We start from the raw sequence: 17,060 nt of genomic DNA, 5'->3' as shown, positions 1-17,060 counted from the left end.
TCATGTGCGATCACATATGCGCACACATGTGCACAGATCGCATATGCGATCACTGTTCATATGCGATCGCATATGCCACATGTGATGATATGCGATCGCATAATTGCCAACGGTCAGAAATCTGACCGTTGGAATTTATTTTTTTTTAATCCTAATTTTTTCTCGATAAAAAGGGATTCTAAGCACTCCTACATGCACTCAAAGCTCAAACTCTCTCTATCTCTATTTTGCTCTCTTACACTCTCTCTTACACAATTCCAAGCCTCAAACTTCACTCCTCCATCAATATTTTTTCCAAGATTGAAGTTTCAATCAAGGGACAAGTACATGCATCTACAAGGATTCAAGAATCAAGATTCAAGAGACATTACAAGACAACCAAGCTCTCCATCATCCATTGAATTGAACTCTCTTTCTAGTTTCTAATTTTTCCAAGTTATAAATATTCACACAACACACTCACCACTCTCTCTTTCTATCTCATTTTCTCTTAAAGTTTCTTAATCATATCTAAGTTCTAAGTTTTCTAACAACTTCTAACATTTTTTTTTTAGTTTATTACTTTGTTACAAGTTACAAGTTAGCGTTGTGTTAGTGACTTCTGTTACAACTTACAACTTACAACAACACAACTTCACAAGTCTACATTCTACATAATTCTAGAATCAAGATCAAGACTCAAGGGTCAAGGACTCAAGGCAAAAGTGAAGACAACTTAGACAAGAAGTTAAGATTGAAGAATTTGGAACCTCTTTTTAAATTTGTAATTGTAATTTTGTTTGTGTGTATATCTCTCTCCCCACTCTTTTACTACAAGTCTACAAGTGTGACTCAACTCTCTCTCTCCTTTTCTTTTCCCTCGTCTTCTCCTTTTCTGCAAGTGTAACTCAACTCTTTCTCTCTCTATCTCCTTTTTTTTCCCCTCTTGCTTTCTAGTTTCTACTACTAGTCTACTACTAGTGTAAGTCTCTCTCTCTCTCTCTCTCTCTCTCTCTCTCTCGCCCCCCCCCCCCCCAAGTCCCATCTCTTTAGTCTCTTACTTTACTTTAGTTTTTACTTTTTAATTTACTTTCTAGTTACTTTTTAGTACTAGGCTACTAGCAATCAATACACACACCACCAACATAATATCTTCATCCCAATCTTCCTCTTTGAAACCCAAGTCGAATGACCCAGGTTAGAAGTATAAGCACTAACGTAGTGTTTCGGATATGACTCGCATAGTATATGAGTTATGTGGGTATGTGGGTTTCGGTGGCATTGCAAGGCACAAGCAATACCTTGCACATTTACCGAGGTCAAATGCAAAAGCGTGTGACAAAATTACTCCACAAATCCGAAGGGAAATCATGGAGTATATGGAAAAACAGTCAAGAAAGAGATGCGATAGTGCCCTATGACATGAAGAATATTTGGAACAAGATGGATATGAAGATATAAACGTAGTTAATATAGATGAAGCTTATCCCACTCCTCCTACTTCGACGGGTCGGTCTTGACCACAAGTACAACCAACAATCTCGAAAAAAGCCCGAGGGCATGAGCACATGGATAGATGGTGTAGACCACACCCCGAGGATGTGATCGACTAAAGGGGTCGAGGCAAAGGGCTGGCTCAAACAATTTTAGAGAACCGGTATAAATAAAAAGATAGGAAAACCAATATTCAATATATTGTTAAGTGGTTTTACCAAAACAGCATTACTTTCAACGCCGTTAAATCAAGAAGCTTCAAAATATAATGGTTGAAGCTATAGGTCAATTTGGACCTGGGCTTAAACCTCCTTCATATCATGAAATGAGGAAGACATGCCTGAAAACTGAAGTTGAATATACACGATCCTTCATAACTGAATATAAGGAATCGTGGAAAACATATGGGTGTTCACTAATGGCCGATGGATGGACCAATAGATCCGGTCGGTCTCTCATTAACCTTTTGGTAAATTGTCTAGCTGGGACAATGTTCTTGAAGTCCGTGAATGCATCGGGTCATTCACACACAGGAGAATACTTGTTTAGTTTACTAGATAATGCAGTTGAGGAAATAAGTGAGGAATATGTTATACAAGTAATTACAAACAATGCAGCCTCTTGTGCGGCCCATTGTGTTGATCTTATGTTAGAAGATATAGGTAGGTTATTTATAAGTGTGATTGGAAGGGCTAGAAGAATCACGGTCTTTATGTACAAACATGCCCTTCTTCTCAGTCGAATGAGAAAACACATTGGGGGTAACTTGCTACGTCCAGCAATCACCTGCTTCGCTACAGCCTTTTTAACATTACAAAGATTACATGCAAAAAAATCAAAACTTAGAAGCTTTGTAGTGTTGGCCGATTTTACAAGTGGGCCTTGGTCAAAGAAGGCTGAAGGGAAACAGGTTCAACAAATAATCATTTCGCAAAGTTTTTTGACACAAGTGGCAAAGGCACTAAAAGCATCCGAGCTACTGTGTTGCGATTGGTGGACAGGGATGAGAAGCCTGCAATGGGCTACATATATGATGCAATGGAGAGGGAGAAAAATAAGATCATGAAACATTTTAACTATAGAGATCGTGATTACAAGCTAATTTTAGATATTATAGATAGAAGATGGGGCAGCCAAATGTCATCTCCATTATATCCGGCTGCTTACATCCTTAACCCAGTATGTTTATTTACTTTTGTCGATCCAGCAAAAGCACTTACTATGCATATGATTGGATTTATTGATGTCTTGGAGAGAATGATTCCAGACAGAGAAGAACAAGACAAGATCTCAACTTTGTCGGACTTCTATACAAAGAGTGAGGTAATATTCTCAAGGGATATCGTAATCAGGCATCGGACAATGAAATTATCCAGTAAGTACTGATATGAATGTCAGTCTTGGTTTCTTACAAATAGTTTTCCTACAAAGTGTCTAACCTACTTAAACTATTTTTCTCAGTTGACTGGTGGGCTGCTTATGGAGTGGACTCGAACAGGAAGGATCTAGCTCTAAAGAAGCTAGCTATGAGGATTCTTGGACTCACATGTTTTGACAGTGGTTGCGAGCGCAATTGGAGCACGTTCAAGGCGGTAAGTTTAGTAATTGTAAAGTTTGATTTTTTAGTGTAAGGCCTAAGCTAAATTAATTACCTAGATAACTAATGTCAAATGCGCTTTCTTTCATACAGATTCATACCAAGAAAAGGAATCGCCTTGAGCAAAAAAAGCTCAACGATTTGGTTTTCGTTCAACATAATAAAAAATTGCAAGAACAATTCCAAACTAGGAAAGAAAAGCCCGGTTTCTTTGACCCTATCTACTTAAATGAGTTTGATACAGATAACGAGTGGCTCGTAGAGACAGAAGACCCGGTATTTACTGGAGAGGACCTGACATGGGCACGAGTTGAAGATACCGCATACAAATCAACACCTGGTGAAGGTACCACTCAAAGGCGAAAGATGGGGGGAATCGAGGGGCGAGTAGTAGTCGTCAACCCGTTGAAGAGATTGAAAAGATGGAAGAAGGATATGGGGATAATGATCAAGCAAAAGATCCACCATTGGATGTTGATGAAGTATTAGTACATACAAATGATGAAGAAACGAAAGAAGTGTATCTGGAAGGAGATGACTCGAATGATGATGGTGATGATGATGGTGGTGGAAATATGCCACAATGGCAAATAGATCAATATATATAGTATATGATTAGATGAATAATAAATAAATAACTTCTTCATTTTGTTTACTAAGTCATATAATATTGATTGTTGATGTAGTGTTGAATGTTGAATGTTGAATGTTGATATTTCATATTTATTAAATGTTGAGTTAACTATGTTGTAGAATATAGAATTGTTGATGAATGATGACTTAATATTTAATTCATTATGTAATTGGTTTTATTTTACTTTAATTAAATGTATTGCAAGGGCCAATGGCATATAATAATTTATTCATTTTTTTCATAATTAAAAAAAAAATGTGCGATCGCATATGCATGCGCACAGGCATATGCAATCGCACACGATCGCATATGCGATTTAACAACATTGACTATGTGGTCATTAGACATTCTTCTCAGAATATCAGGAACCAATCAATCTTAATTAAAAAAACGTTTGAGTTGACACATGAAAAGATTCTCTTACAGAAGAATAAAACCTTATAAAAACCAACTTCTTTATTGTGCAGAGTGTGGAATATCAATTATCCTCTTTTCTTTCTCCTTCCCAAATCAAACGCCTCATCATGTCAATATCAACATGACCTATATACAGGCGCAACATTTACTCGACATTGAGCAAGTGAATGACCCACTCGAACAAAAATGACAACTAAGAAAAATCAGAGCTCACATTAGCAATTGGGTTAGAGTTCTCTCACATCCACTTTACATGTATAACAAGCAATGACACTCACCATAGACCGACTTTCTTATATTCACTCCAACTCAAAACACCAGTTGTTAATTCAAACACTTCGCTTTCTAAGTTAGATTTGTCAACATGGTATTACATTTGCAAATGACTACATTGTCAGCAACAGGACTATTTCTAGCCTCCATGATATGTAAATCCCATTCATGATCCTCCATCTATAGGAAATCACTCAATCAAATTAGTCTAATGTCATCCCCACTTAATCATGCTCCTGCTTCAACTGGAGCTGTACATGAACCGAGCTAGGTAAATCAACTCACTCAACTTGAAAAAGCTCAATTCAAAACTGAGTTCGAGCCGAGTCGAGCTTATTTTTGGAGCTCGAAAATTTTTTGAGACGAGTTCGAGCTAGCCCGAGCTCGACTCGACTCGGTTCGATGTATAACTCGAACTCGACTTATGTCTCGATACTTTCAACCTCGAACTTGAACTCATCTCGAAAACTCAACTCGAACTCAAATTCGAAAACTCGAAACCTCAAACTCGAACTCGAAAGCACGAATTGCTTGCCCGTCCATCCAAGTTTCTCTCCAGTCTTGGTGCATTTTACAGGGTGTTGGGAACTACATATAAATTTGCTCACAATGAAAGTTTAAAAATTTTAATTCGAATTATATGAGAGGACAATAAAAGGCTCTATCCACCTTCTGATTCGAGAGAGGTAAACGAGTACGTATATGAAGAATTGGATAGCAACTCGAGCTCGGCAAACGAATCCCATCTCCAGTAGTAATTAGTAAATAACGACAGTAAAAAAAATAATAATAATAATAATAATCTAATGTTGTTGTAATTATAATATTTTCAGTTTTCAGTTTGTATTTTATTTTTCAATTTTATAGTGTTTTAAATGTTATGTCTCCATACTTCCGACCTCGAACTTGAACTCATCTCAAAAACTCAACTCAAACTCAAATTCGAAAACTCGAACTCGAAAGCACGAATTGCTTGCCTGTCACAAACCATCCAAGTTTCTCTCCGGTCTTGATGCATTTTACAAGGTGTTGGGAACTACATATAAATTTGCTCACAAAGAAAGTTTAAAAAATCTAATTCAAACTATACAAGAGGACAATAAAAGGCTCTCTCCACCTTCTGATTCGAGAGAGATGAATGAGTACGTATATGAAGAATTGGATAGCAGCTCGAGCTCAGCAAATGAATCCTCTCTCCAGAAGTAATTAGTAAATAACGACAGTAATAAAAAAAAATTTGTAATGTTGTTATAATTAGAATATTTTTAGTTTTCAATTTGTATTTTATTTTTATTTTCAATTTTATTGTGTTATTAAATGTTAGGTCTCGATACTTCCGACCTCGAACTTGAACTCATCTCGAAAACTCAATTCGAACTTAAATTCGAAAACTTGAACTCGACTTCGAAAGAACTGCTTGCCCGTGGCAAACCATCCAAGTTTCTCTCCAGTCTTGGTGCATTTTACAGGGTGTTGGGAACTACATATAAATTTGCTCACAAAGAAAGTTTAAAAAATCTAATTCAAACTATATGAGAGGACAATAAAAGGGTCTCTCCACCTTCTGATTCGGGAGAGGTGAACAAGTACATATATGAAGAATTAGATAGCAGCTCGATCTCGGCAAACAAATCCCCTCTATAGTAATAATTAGTAAATAACGACAGTAAAAAAAATTTCTAATGTTGTTGTAATTAGAATATTTTTAGTTTTTAGTTTGTATTTTATTTTTTATTTTCAGAATATTGAAAGCACGAACTGGTCCGAGCTGCTGACCGAGTCAATTCGAGTTGGACAAAGTGGCTCGGTGACCGAGCCAAGCCGAACACAAGTCGAGGGTAGCTACTGACCGAGTCGAGCTGAGGCCGGCTCGACACGATTCGACTTGGTGTACACCTCTAGCTTCAACTTCCTCTTCAGAACATTCCCTCTTGTGCCACCACCTACTACAAACACTTACTCCAAATCCATCTTTAGCAGTTAGCACCTCTAACTTGGAATTCTAAGTAAACTCGATTTTTTTCTTATTTTTGAACCAATTGTTTAACAATTACATCATATTATTATTTAATAAATAAATTTATTTCTAATCATCATCATTATTGATAGCACCATCCCAACTATTTGGGGTCCACGTTAGAAATCTTGTTTCACCAAAAATTCCTACAGCCTTATCTCTAATAAGCAAATAGGCCTTCATATGCATCTCACGACCTCTACCCAAGTCCTTTTAGCTCTTCCTTTGTCCTCTTTTCAGGCCCTCACCACAAGTTCCCATCCTTACAAGCGTTTTCTCCATTTTTTCAGAACATGGATGAACCATCTCAATTGACACTCAATAAATTTGTTTTGATAGTTTGCAAAATGAACGCAAAGTTCACAGCATTTTTCCACTTATTCTCGTGGTTTTAAGACTCAAAGAAGCCTTATGAGATTCAGACTTATCCAAGTCAATTGGGACTCGGTCGGGCCCTATATAGTTCGATACCATAAGTCACCCCAACTTGGACAAATTAGGGTGATTCAGCCCCAACTTAGGCGAGTCACGACTCGACTCCCAGCTAAATGTGTTGGGTTGAGTTGCCAAGTCTTTAAAGTTTAAACAATGCTTATACTACACTTTTGAGTTGCTCCTGCTTCCTGACTTTGTTGAGAACAACCACTTTCCCACTATCATTTATAGGGCTGTCAACAGGGCAGGCCTGGGGTTGGTCTTGGCCCAGATTTTGAACTGTTTTGGGCTAGGCCGTTGGACCGGACCTATTCAAAATTTTGATTTTGGCAGGCCCGAGCCCAGCCCATTGACACCCCTAGTCATTTATGAACAAACCCCTTTAGCCAAACCAATTTAAGGTCTGCTCATACACTGCCAGCCTCTTGAACATTAATCCTTGGGCATTAAGACTCCATAGACTGTTTAGATAAATTAAGAATCCCATTCCTTGCAACTTACAACCAAATGGGTATGGATTTGGCATATTTTGCCAATGTCAAAGGAACATATAAATAACATAAGAGATTAGCATCAAGATTTTCTTCAGCATCAACCAATGCATGTAGGAAACTCATTGATTGTAAACAATCTATGTGCTAGACTATTGGATAGTGCTTGATTGTAATCAACCTATCTAATAGTCTATTACATTGAGCTTATGGGAGTTATCCATTCTCATTCCTGTTCCCAAGCAGAGATAGTGTTGTGGCAAATGGCACCAAACTTATACCATAACTTCTATCATGAATCCAATCAATATGACATTCCAAATTCATGCTAGAACGTTCCCTGTAAGCGACACACTGCATCGAAACACGAGTGCCATGAGAAATGGGCAAAGGTTGGCTAGGGCAAAGGAAAGGCCAAATCATATAAGGAAACTTAGTAGTGCAATGAAGACGTACAAAAAGTTATTCACAAGAAGTGTTCATGTTTCAAAGCGCCTAGCAAGGGACTAGAAATTATGAAAATTTTGAACTACATAGAAATGCCAAAAAGACAACTAAGAGAGTAGTGACGCTAAATGTAAGGGTTGTGATGATCTTTACAATAAATTTGGGACAAAAGACGGTGAGAAAAACGTTTTCAAGCATGCAAAAATGAGAGAGAAGGGTAGGGACTAAGATCATATTAGGTGCATTAAGAGCGATAACCAAATGGTACTAATAAAAGACAATGAGGTTAATGAAAGGTAGAGAGGCTATTTTTAGAACTTGTTAAATGACAACCACTCTGAAAGCATAGGGATAGAAGGAATGATAAACTTAAATGACATCGGATACCATGGATTGAAAACGATGTTGCACATAGAATTCAAGTTGGGTGGAAGAAATGGAGATGTGCCTCTGGAGTTTTATGTGATCGTCGTGTACCTTTCAAACTAAAAAGAAATTTTTATAGGATAGCTAGAAGACCAGTCATGCTTTATGGAACAAAATGTTGGACAGTTAAAGAACAACATGTTCATAGGTTAAGTGTAGCTGAAATGAGGATGTTGGGATGGATGAGTGGCAAGATGAGGAAGGATAGAATTAGAAATGAATGGATTTGAGTGAACTTAGGAGTAGAAGTATCAATAGGTAATAAGATGAGATAACGTAGATTTCAATGGTTTGGTCACGTGCAATAGAGACCAAGAACTATATTAGTTAGGAGCAAGTTGGTATAAGTTGAAGGCTCTAAAAGGTCAAGGAAGGCCCAAAAGGATGTGGATGGAGGTAGTAAGAAAAGACTTGATGACCTATGTTCTAACTAAAGGTGTAGCCCTTGATAGTGGAATGGAGGAGAGGGATTCATGTAGCTTAACCCAATTAACTGCAATAAGGCTTAGATGAAGATGATTCATGCATGCAGGAAAAGAAAACCCCACACAAATAGTCCAATGTAGCATGAGAAGTTGAAACTACTTACGGAAAAGGACTGGCCGATGATTAGGGTAACATAATATTGAACAAAGATATCAAAATTCAATACTACATTTTAACACAAATGCAACCAATATAAATTCCCAAGATTATTAACCATCAGGGCTTTTAGAGAATGTAGCAGAACATTAGTTTCTTTCTTCTTTTTTCTTTGAGAAATAACAGTGATAGTAAAAAAGCAAAGATGGAACCAAATAACGCAACGAAACATACCCCAAGGAAATTCCTTGTTACGAACATGCAAATACGGGTATGCCTGCAAACATAAGCAGAACAGTAGAACCCCATTAGATTAAATAAAACTAGAAATTTAGCCGAAGAATTCTAAACTCAGTAATTACCAAAAAAAAAAAACTGTCCAAGATTTGAACTCTCCCACAAAACAAAAAACAAAAAAAAACAAAAAAAAAAAAAGGTTACCGGACGGTCTTCATGGTGAGGATGACCCTTCGATAGGTTGTAAATTGCTAGAACAGTGCAAGTCGCGATGCCAAGATACGTTATCTTCTCCCATTTAGCCGTTTCATCTGACAAAAGGACAGCAACTTGGATTATTAATATTAATATTGTTATTTATTATAATTTCTTCAAAAAGTTGAGATGCAAAAAGGAGGCAACAAAACAAAGAAAGAAAAAGAGAATCCACTCCAGATGGTTTGAAAATCGGTTATGTAAAGACGACATCGATGATCTATTCGAGCACTGAACTAGAAACCAAAAACAAAAGAACAAAGAGCTAGATAATATGATGTGTTTGATATGTTGAGTGCGAGAATTATCAAAATATACAGTGCATGACAGTACAGACCATCTAAAACATTGGTCCCATTGTCAAGGGGGCATAGTTGTAATCCACGGCTTCGACTATACTCAAAAGTCAGACTACCGGCTGTCAAACAGACAAGTCATATTGGTGACTATGCGATGCAATCCCAAGTAGATTCAACGCGAAATCAGCCTGTCACTGCTGCAACAACAGAAGGAAACATCCCTAAGAGGATAGTCAGGAAAAAACACAAGTGGGTGATCAGTAAGTGGCTTGACCACAATCAACACATACCCTTTACAAGAACACGGTATACATGCCTCTTTTTTGTTTTAATGAAAAACCTGATGTAGTCCCAAACAGTCCACAAAGTCAGTAACTGCCCAGTAACACAGCATGAGGAAAAACGCACTTGAAGGAGAACCAAGAGGAAAAGACATGATTCCCATGATGAAATCACCAATGGAAACACGTATGCATGATAGATTGAAAAGCCAGATGCCCTGATGTAGAATGGATGGAATAATGATGCAGGAGTTTTTATTTTTTTATTTTTTTTCTAAAGGGATGGGGGGTTTAATATCATAAGCAAGAAAGAAAGGGAAAAGATGAAGAAGGTACAAAAGACGAAGGGGATAAGAAGAAGAAGGTATGAAAGAAGAAGGGGAAAGAAAGAAGAAAGTTTGGAGTAGAGTCTCTCTACTTAGACTCTACTTCTACGGATAAGGAGCCGCACCTTACTCAAGAACTTTTCATTCATTCTAAATCTGAATTGAGTTACAATGACATAGGATCCACTATTTAACCTCCTTTCATAAACACAATGACTTTATCTTCAACTTCTTGGGACTAACTCATAAATGATAACAACTTCCAATACTTTCTTACAAAAATGCTAGAACCCTCTTTCATAATGCAAAAACTTAGGAAATTGAAATATGTTCAACTTCATAGGACTAACTTGTAAATGATTACTTCCAATGTCCCAGGACTTTCTCAGACTAATTAATGAAAAACATGCTTCCATGGTACTCCAGGTCTTACTAAAAGGTGACACGGGGAAGGACGTGATGAGGTCGATCATTGTCTTCCTCAGGGAAGGACTAAAAGCTTCTTGTATCCACCATGCCTTGTGGAAACAATTTGATCATCAAGCAAATCTTCAATTTCTTCTATATTTCCTTTAGGTGTTGGGGGAAGGTGGATGGCACATTCTTCAATCTTCTCGTGGTGACAAAAAGACATCATTAAGTCTTCAACATTAAAGATATGACTGAATTAAACATCTGGTGGACGCTCTAATAGATAAGCATTTTCTCCACACAATAAGATCCAACATTCTTTGAATGAACCTGGTGATAGATGCCAGATGGAAATCTCTCAGGTTGTAAATGAGCATCACGATATCACCCTCATTGAATTGAGCAAAACGTCAATGAGGATCAACTTTATCTTTATAACTTTCAGCACTAATTGCAATCTTCCAGCAGACCTCATCATGGATTTATTTGACATGTTGAGAGAATGCTTCAGCATCTTTACTAGTGCGAGCAACCAATGATAAAGAGATCAAATCAATGGGTTTCCTAGGTGATCATCCCGTTGTTCATTTAATAGAGTTATTATAAGCAAACTCTGCCTAAGGAGATTGATTTTCCATGGCATAACTTCAACACTCTAGTACGAGGCTAGAAGACTGTTGAGCTTGCTCAAGCATTGCGTCTTTTCTCTTGCATGATTCAAACTTTCAATCTGGTTCGGTGAACTTCATTGCAATTAGTTTCCTCCCTGACCTAATCTCACTACATTTTCCCATTAAATGCCAACCGTGGTTGGTACTCTTCAGCCATCAACTTAAAGATCAACAATAGAACAGTTAGATCATCAAATCACCAAGACCTCCCCACCATCACCGATCCACAGTCGGACTCACCTGATGAACAGTCCACATCCAACTCCCGTTCGAGTTCACGATAATATATATATATATATATATATATATATATATATATATATATATATATATATATATATATATAAGAGAACAATCACGAATATGCGCTGGCCGCGACAAGAAACAGCCCCATCTTTCCCCAATGGAAAATGTGGGCCACACAGTCGAAATCAACACACAACCCATGATCTCATACAGGTGTTGCTCACCTAATGAATGGATCAAGCCGATCATCACGGCGGATGATCTCCGTAGTGTGGCCCACCTTTTGCACGGCTCGGATGTCCTACACGTATGACACGTGAGAGGAAAAGACGGCCCCTGTATAAAATTATCTCTTAAAGAAATGAAATGACTAAGGAGTTTTCATATAAGAAGAGAAATTGCAAGATACAACAATGAAGTAGATATTTGAAAATTTACAAAAAGAAAAAGAGAAAAAAAAAAAAAGAGGACATTTATGGAAAATATGGAAATTACGGGCGTCGTCGTGATGGGCGGAGGAAGAGAAGGTCTTCTTGGAAGGAGAGCTGCGAACGCCTCTTCGAAGGGCGGCTTGAATTCCCGATCTCGCCATCGCCATCGCCATCTATTTTCTTTTTTTGCCCTTTTTCCGTTTGTGCCCTTCGAAGGATCGCTATATAGAAGGATGAGGCACGTGGCATGCACGTGAGATGGAAAACAGCTTCGTTACGTACTGTGCCCTGGTATGATGGTTGGTACGCATCCATTACGCTGTACAAAACATCATCCGACTTAGACTGTCCAATTTGGTCGATCCTTTTTTAGATGGGCCGTGTACCAAAATTTACGTTAGAACAGTGTGTTGATAATTCGATTTATTGAGATAAAATGGACGGTTGAATGAGTTTTTTTTTTTTCTTTTTTTAACACACGCACACACACCCCCACACACTCACATTGGTGGAATTTCACCACCAATGGGTACTCGAACCCTTGACCAAGAGTTGAAACTCCTGGGAGTCTACCACCCGGGCATTATTAACCAGGGATCTAAGGAAAAAGCCAGGCCGGTCGTGCCGCGAGCAACTGTAGATGAGATCCACACCGTCCGCCAGGTGCACCGACTAATGTTTTGCTTTGACACCGAATATAACACCGATCAAAATCTCAGGTGGGCCTTTGCAGTGATAAAGAGCGTAAAATCAAGCCTAAAACCTTAAAATTCACGTTGCCTATGTTCCGAAAGATGACTCTCACGCATGCTAATTTGGAAACCCCGTTACTCTTTGGAGCTTGGCATTAAGTGAGATTAGATGGTATTGAGCTGAATTTGATTCCTTTGAAATTCCATCCAGCTTGGACTGATAGGATAGTGAATTTTGAAATCCATTACATTTTATAGGCCTCACGATTGATGCATGTGTTTTATCAATGCCATCCATCCATATGCACCTTTTACACATTACATTCGTTTGATTGCAATTTCATAGTCCACCAAGCAGAAGCTTCACTTAACATTTTGTTTTATCAGAGGAAGAATTTGATTCAAATGTAGAGTTGGACTATCAAAATACCATGTTATTTCCAAACATGTAATCATTGTGCAATAATTGTATTAATTTCATATAATGTAATTCAATGCCATTTAATTTCATGCATCAAACCAGCTGAAGTGAATATCATGACTTAAATCATCTAAAGTGAGCGGTCACTTAAATAATTGTGGGCATTTCATCCTAACTCTTTATCGAGGTGTGGCCCATTTTAGCTTCTGACTATAGATATTAAACTAAGTCGCTTTTTTAGGTGGGGATGATCAAGACCCTTGGTCGCAAGTCTTTAAAGCTCATTCAATATCATTTGGAGCACTTACTACGGGGTGAGTGGACCATTGTCAAGTCAAGTAGGACCATCATTTGGATCCTTACTCTTGCTCTGGTGGTAGACCCTTAGGAGTTTCAACACCCAGTCAAGGGTTCTGAGTATCCATAGGTGGTGAAATCCCACTACAGTCTACAGCATGAGTGTGTGGAGGTGTATGTGCGTGTGTTAAAAATTAAAAAATAAAAAATAAAAAGTAGGAAATTTCTTTTACAAAGCCACACAGATGAGCATATATAAGAATTACAAAAGGTTATAGTTAGACTAAGTAGCTTAATAATCTAACCAGCTAATATTGGAATCAATCAATCAAATGTGCAAATGTAGAGTGATTGCACAAGAAAGCTAATGTCTATATAAGGTTGCAAGTTTTGCAATTTGATGGATGGAGATGATAAGATGTGGTGAGACACTATATCAATCAAGACAATCTATACATTACTGCCAAATGGTTTAAAACATATATGCCAAATGATCTTGCCCAAATGAGATGTGGGCTTTAAAGTAACCGCAAAGGGTTATTTGGCACCGTAGCTTTTAGATATTGACTTAAAAAGTTTAAATCCAAGATTTGGAACTGTTAAAATTAGTCTGTCATGTTTGGTAGGTCATTAAATTCAAAACTTGTGTTTGAAAACCTGTACTTTCAAAAAGATCATTTCATAGAGAAAATTAATGCACAGTCGCAAAAATTGAATAGAATTTCAAATTTCAAAAGCACTCAGCCTCTTCTCTTGCCAAACAAGATTCCCATTCCCAAAATCAGGATTTTTCAAATTGCCAAACAATATTTGAATTGAAAATCCTAGATTGCAAATCTAAATTGTACTAAATATATATGCCAAACGTTGATGAAAATGATTAATGGTCAACCGTTGATAGGTAGATTTATAAAACATGGGCCATCCATGATGTGGCAAACTAGGGTAAAATTGATAAATCACCTCGCCATTAGGCGTTGTAAGGGGGCCGGACTGGCCCGCTTTAGACTGGCCTAGGGTTCAAAGATGATGTTGATTATGGAATGGACGGTCTAGATCGGTTAAAGGCTTGCCACATTTTTATCAAGTGAGTTGTCATAGGGATGAATGAGTAAAAGGTGTTTTGTGAATCAATGGTATGAGATTTGCACACATACATTTTGAGGGCAAACATGAATGGTTATTTGATACTTTCCTGATCAAAAATTAAAACATGACATCCACACAACTCATCTAAACCGTCTAAATCAACTGCTATAGATACAGGTCCGTAACCCAAAATTCAGATTGCCTAGATGATCCTAACTGCGGATTAATGGGCATTTATTTACTGAATTTTGGACCATTGACTATTTTTCATTCTAACCATCCACCAGATGTCAATTTCCAAATGGTTTAAATTAAAGTTGTACACGAGTTGAATTGAGTTGAGCTTGGCACAGCTCGACTCAGCTCAGCCAGTAGCTAACCCCAACTCAGTTCTCGAGCCTGATTGGCCAGCTTGGCTCGATTGGCTCAGCAACTTAGGCCAATTCAAGCATGCATGACATTTTCTCAAACACATAAAGTGCACCTTCAATTTCTCATAATATGCAAAAAAAAACAACAGCACTTTATAGGTATTTTATCAAACACTTGGCAACCAACATCAAAATCAAGATAGTAGTTTTATCATGTAAAGGTTTTTTTTTTTTGTGGTGATTTGTTTCATATCCATATCTTCCTCGCCACCAACCAATCCCGTGGAGAACGTATGCACCCGAAACAACACTTCGTTGAGTCATTTCATCAAACACTCGGTGGCCAGTGTCAATATGAAAATAACTAAGTCACCGAACTGATTCGATCCTAGTCGATTTGGCTCGGACAAGCTCGAACTCAGCTCTAAATTTTTTCAACCTAAAAAAATCAGCTCAACTTGGCTCGAACTCAATTTCGAACTGAGTCGAATCAAGCCTTTTCAAGTCGAGTCGGGCAATTAACTGAGCTAACTCGGTTCGCGTACAACTCTAGTTTAAATGCCTGAATAAGGTCTCTGCACATATGAATGAGCATGATCTGAACTGTTTATCTTGTGGGTGGAGAAGCCATAGCCTAAGATCACACCAATTGAATGATCTTATCCAAGTTAAGGGTCTGTTTGGATACAAATGTATTTTTTGGATACAAAATAAGCTTGAACATGGATGGCCGCGTGTGTGGCACATTTAGCGCATTTAACACATGATGGAACACTGTTCTTAGTGATTTTGTTGCAAATCTAAAGATTGAATGGTTAGGATCTCACGCCGTCCATAATTCTTGGGGCATTACACCCCATCCAAGAGTGCATGTGTACTGAAGATGGTAGAGATGGTTGATCCACATTCTGCCATCTTTAAATGCATAGCTCCTAATACCAAAGAGATGTGGGGCCCACATGATGCATGAATGAAATCCAACCCGTTCGTCAGATGCATCAGCACATGTTACCCTAAAAAATCTGAAGATCAGGCTGATCCATGAATCAGGTGGGCCACACTTGTGTACATGGAATTTAGGCTGTTCTGACCCTAGATGGGATCAGGTCATTGCTTTGGTTATGACGAGGCCCCAATATGGTCATTTGGACAGTCCAGATCATGCTCATTCATGTTGGTATGTTGTGTTCTGATTATATCTATAGGACCGTCCCAAAACTTGTGATGATGATGTCGTGGGGCCATAGACATCGTGTGTTAACTCCACCCTAGGATCATACTGCTGATAGCAATCTAGATGTTGACACACGAGGTAATAGCACACGGTTGAACCCTTCGCGTGGAGTTAACACACTGAAAGTGCCCTGGTTTGTCAATTAGAGTGAGTGTTAAGTCGGACAGACTACAGAGCCTCATAGGAAGATCAATTCAAGCGTCCGCCTCAACCAAGATGTGTACAAGTTCGCCTCAAAGTAAATCTAAGCCACACATCCCATGTCCCAAAACACCAGGTATATAAAACCCTTAAAACAAATTAGAACATTATAGGGTTTATAAGTGAGAAAAATTTTTCGAAAATAAAAAAATCTTCAAGTTTTCTTGCTCTGTCGATTGTGTCGATACACATCTAGATATGCTCGACCTGCGCTGTCGATGTCATCGATGAACAAATCAATTCTATCGGAATGAGGACAAAATTGTCCAGCAACCACATACTTATCTGGACAGAATTATCGATATATCGATATACTTATCGATATTATCGATATTTGAATCTTGAGCCGATCGAAGGTGGCTCGATAATATCGACAGACAGATATCCAGCGCCTCTATTTTTACTTAAGAAAATCACATGTGCATCGATATATCGAAGTCGTTCTCGATATTATTGAAATTCAAATCTCGATGATATCGGAAGGCTCTCAATGTTATCAGTCATGGGCGCCTAAGTTCTCTAGCAATTATTTCAAGATTGATTATCTGATATCGAGGGGCACTCAATAGAATCGATATTCAAATATCGATGATATCGGTAAGGTTTCGATGGCATCAAACAAGGACAGAAACTGTCCAACAAGCTTAAATGAAAATCCTTTGGATTTATCGATGCCTCGATACTTTATTGATATCATCGACATTCAATTTCTGATGATCTCGAAGGTCCCTCAATTATTCTTTTAAAACCTAAAAATTTCATAACAAGTCTCTCTCATTTTCAAGTGTCGATGAATCGAACCTCAC

The 17,060-nt window shown here is 38.0% G+C and overlaps 2 protein-coding genes across 2 annotated transcripts in view; one reads left to right on the top strand and one right to left on the bottom strand.

The window, feature by feature from the left end:
- The window catches only part of LOC131218814 (cytochrome c oxidase subunit 6a, mitochondrial), a 28,120-nt gene extending 15,952 nt beyond the window's left edge, over nt 1-12,168 (bottom strand). Inside the window, exons 1-3 of the mRNA XM_058213639.1 lie at nt 12,014-12,168; nt 9,234-9,340; nt 9,027-9,069 (exon numbers count right to left, since the gene is read on the bottom strand). Coding sequence (XP_058069622.1) covers nt 9,027-9,069; nt 9,234-9,340; nt 12,014-12,122 — 259 coding nt within the window. The 5' untranslated portion in view covers nt 12,123-12,168. The remainder of the gene's footprint in view (nt 1-9,026; nt 9,070-9,233; nt 9,341-12,013) is intronic.
- LOC131218813 (uncharacterized) lies at nt 2,972-3,606 on the top strand. The gene is made up of 2 exons (XM_058213637.1): nt 2,972-3,065; nt 3,164-3,606. Exons 1-2 carry the CDS (start codon nt 3,000-3,002, stop codon nt 3,557-3,559), a joined length of 462 nt encoding a protein of 153 aa, XP_058069620.1. The 5' UTR covers nt 2,972-2,999; the 3' UTR covers nt 3,560-3,606.
- Nucleotides 12,169-17,060: the final 4,892 nt, after the last annotated feature.

The sequence above is a fragment of the Magnolia sinica genome, chromosome 11, assembly GCF_029962835.1.
Source record: "Magnolia sinica isolate HGM2019 chromosome 11, MsV1, whole genome shotgun sequence".
Lineage (NCBI taxonomy): Eukaryota > Viridiplantae > Streptophyta > Magnoliopsida > Magnoliales > Magnoliaceae > Magnolia > Magnolia sinica.
This window is presented reverse-complemented; position numbering and strand designations above follow the sequence as displayed.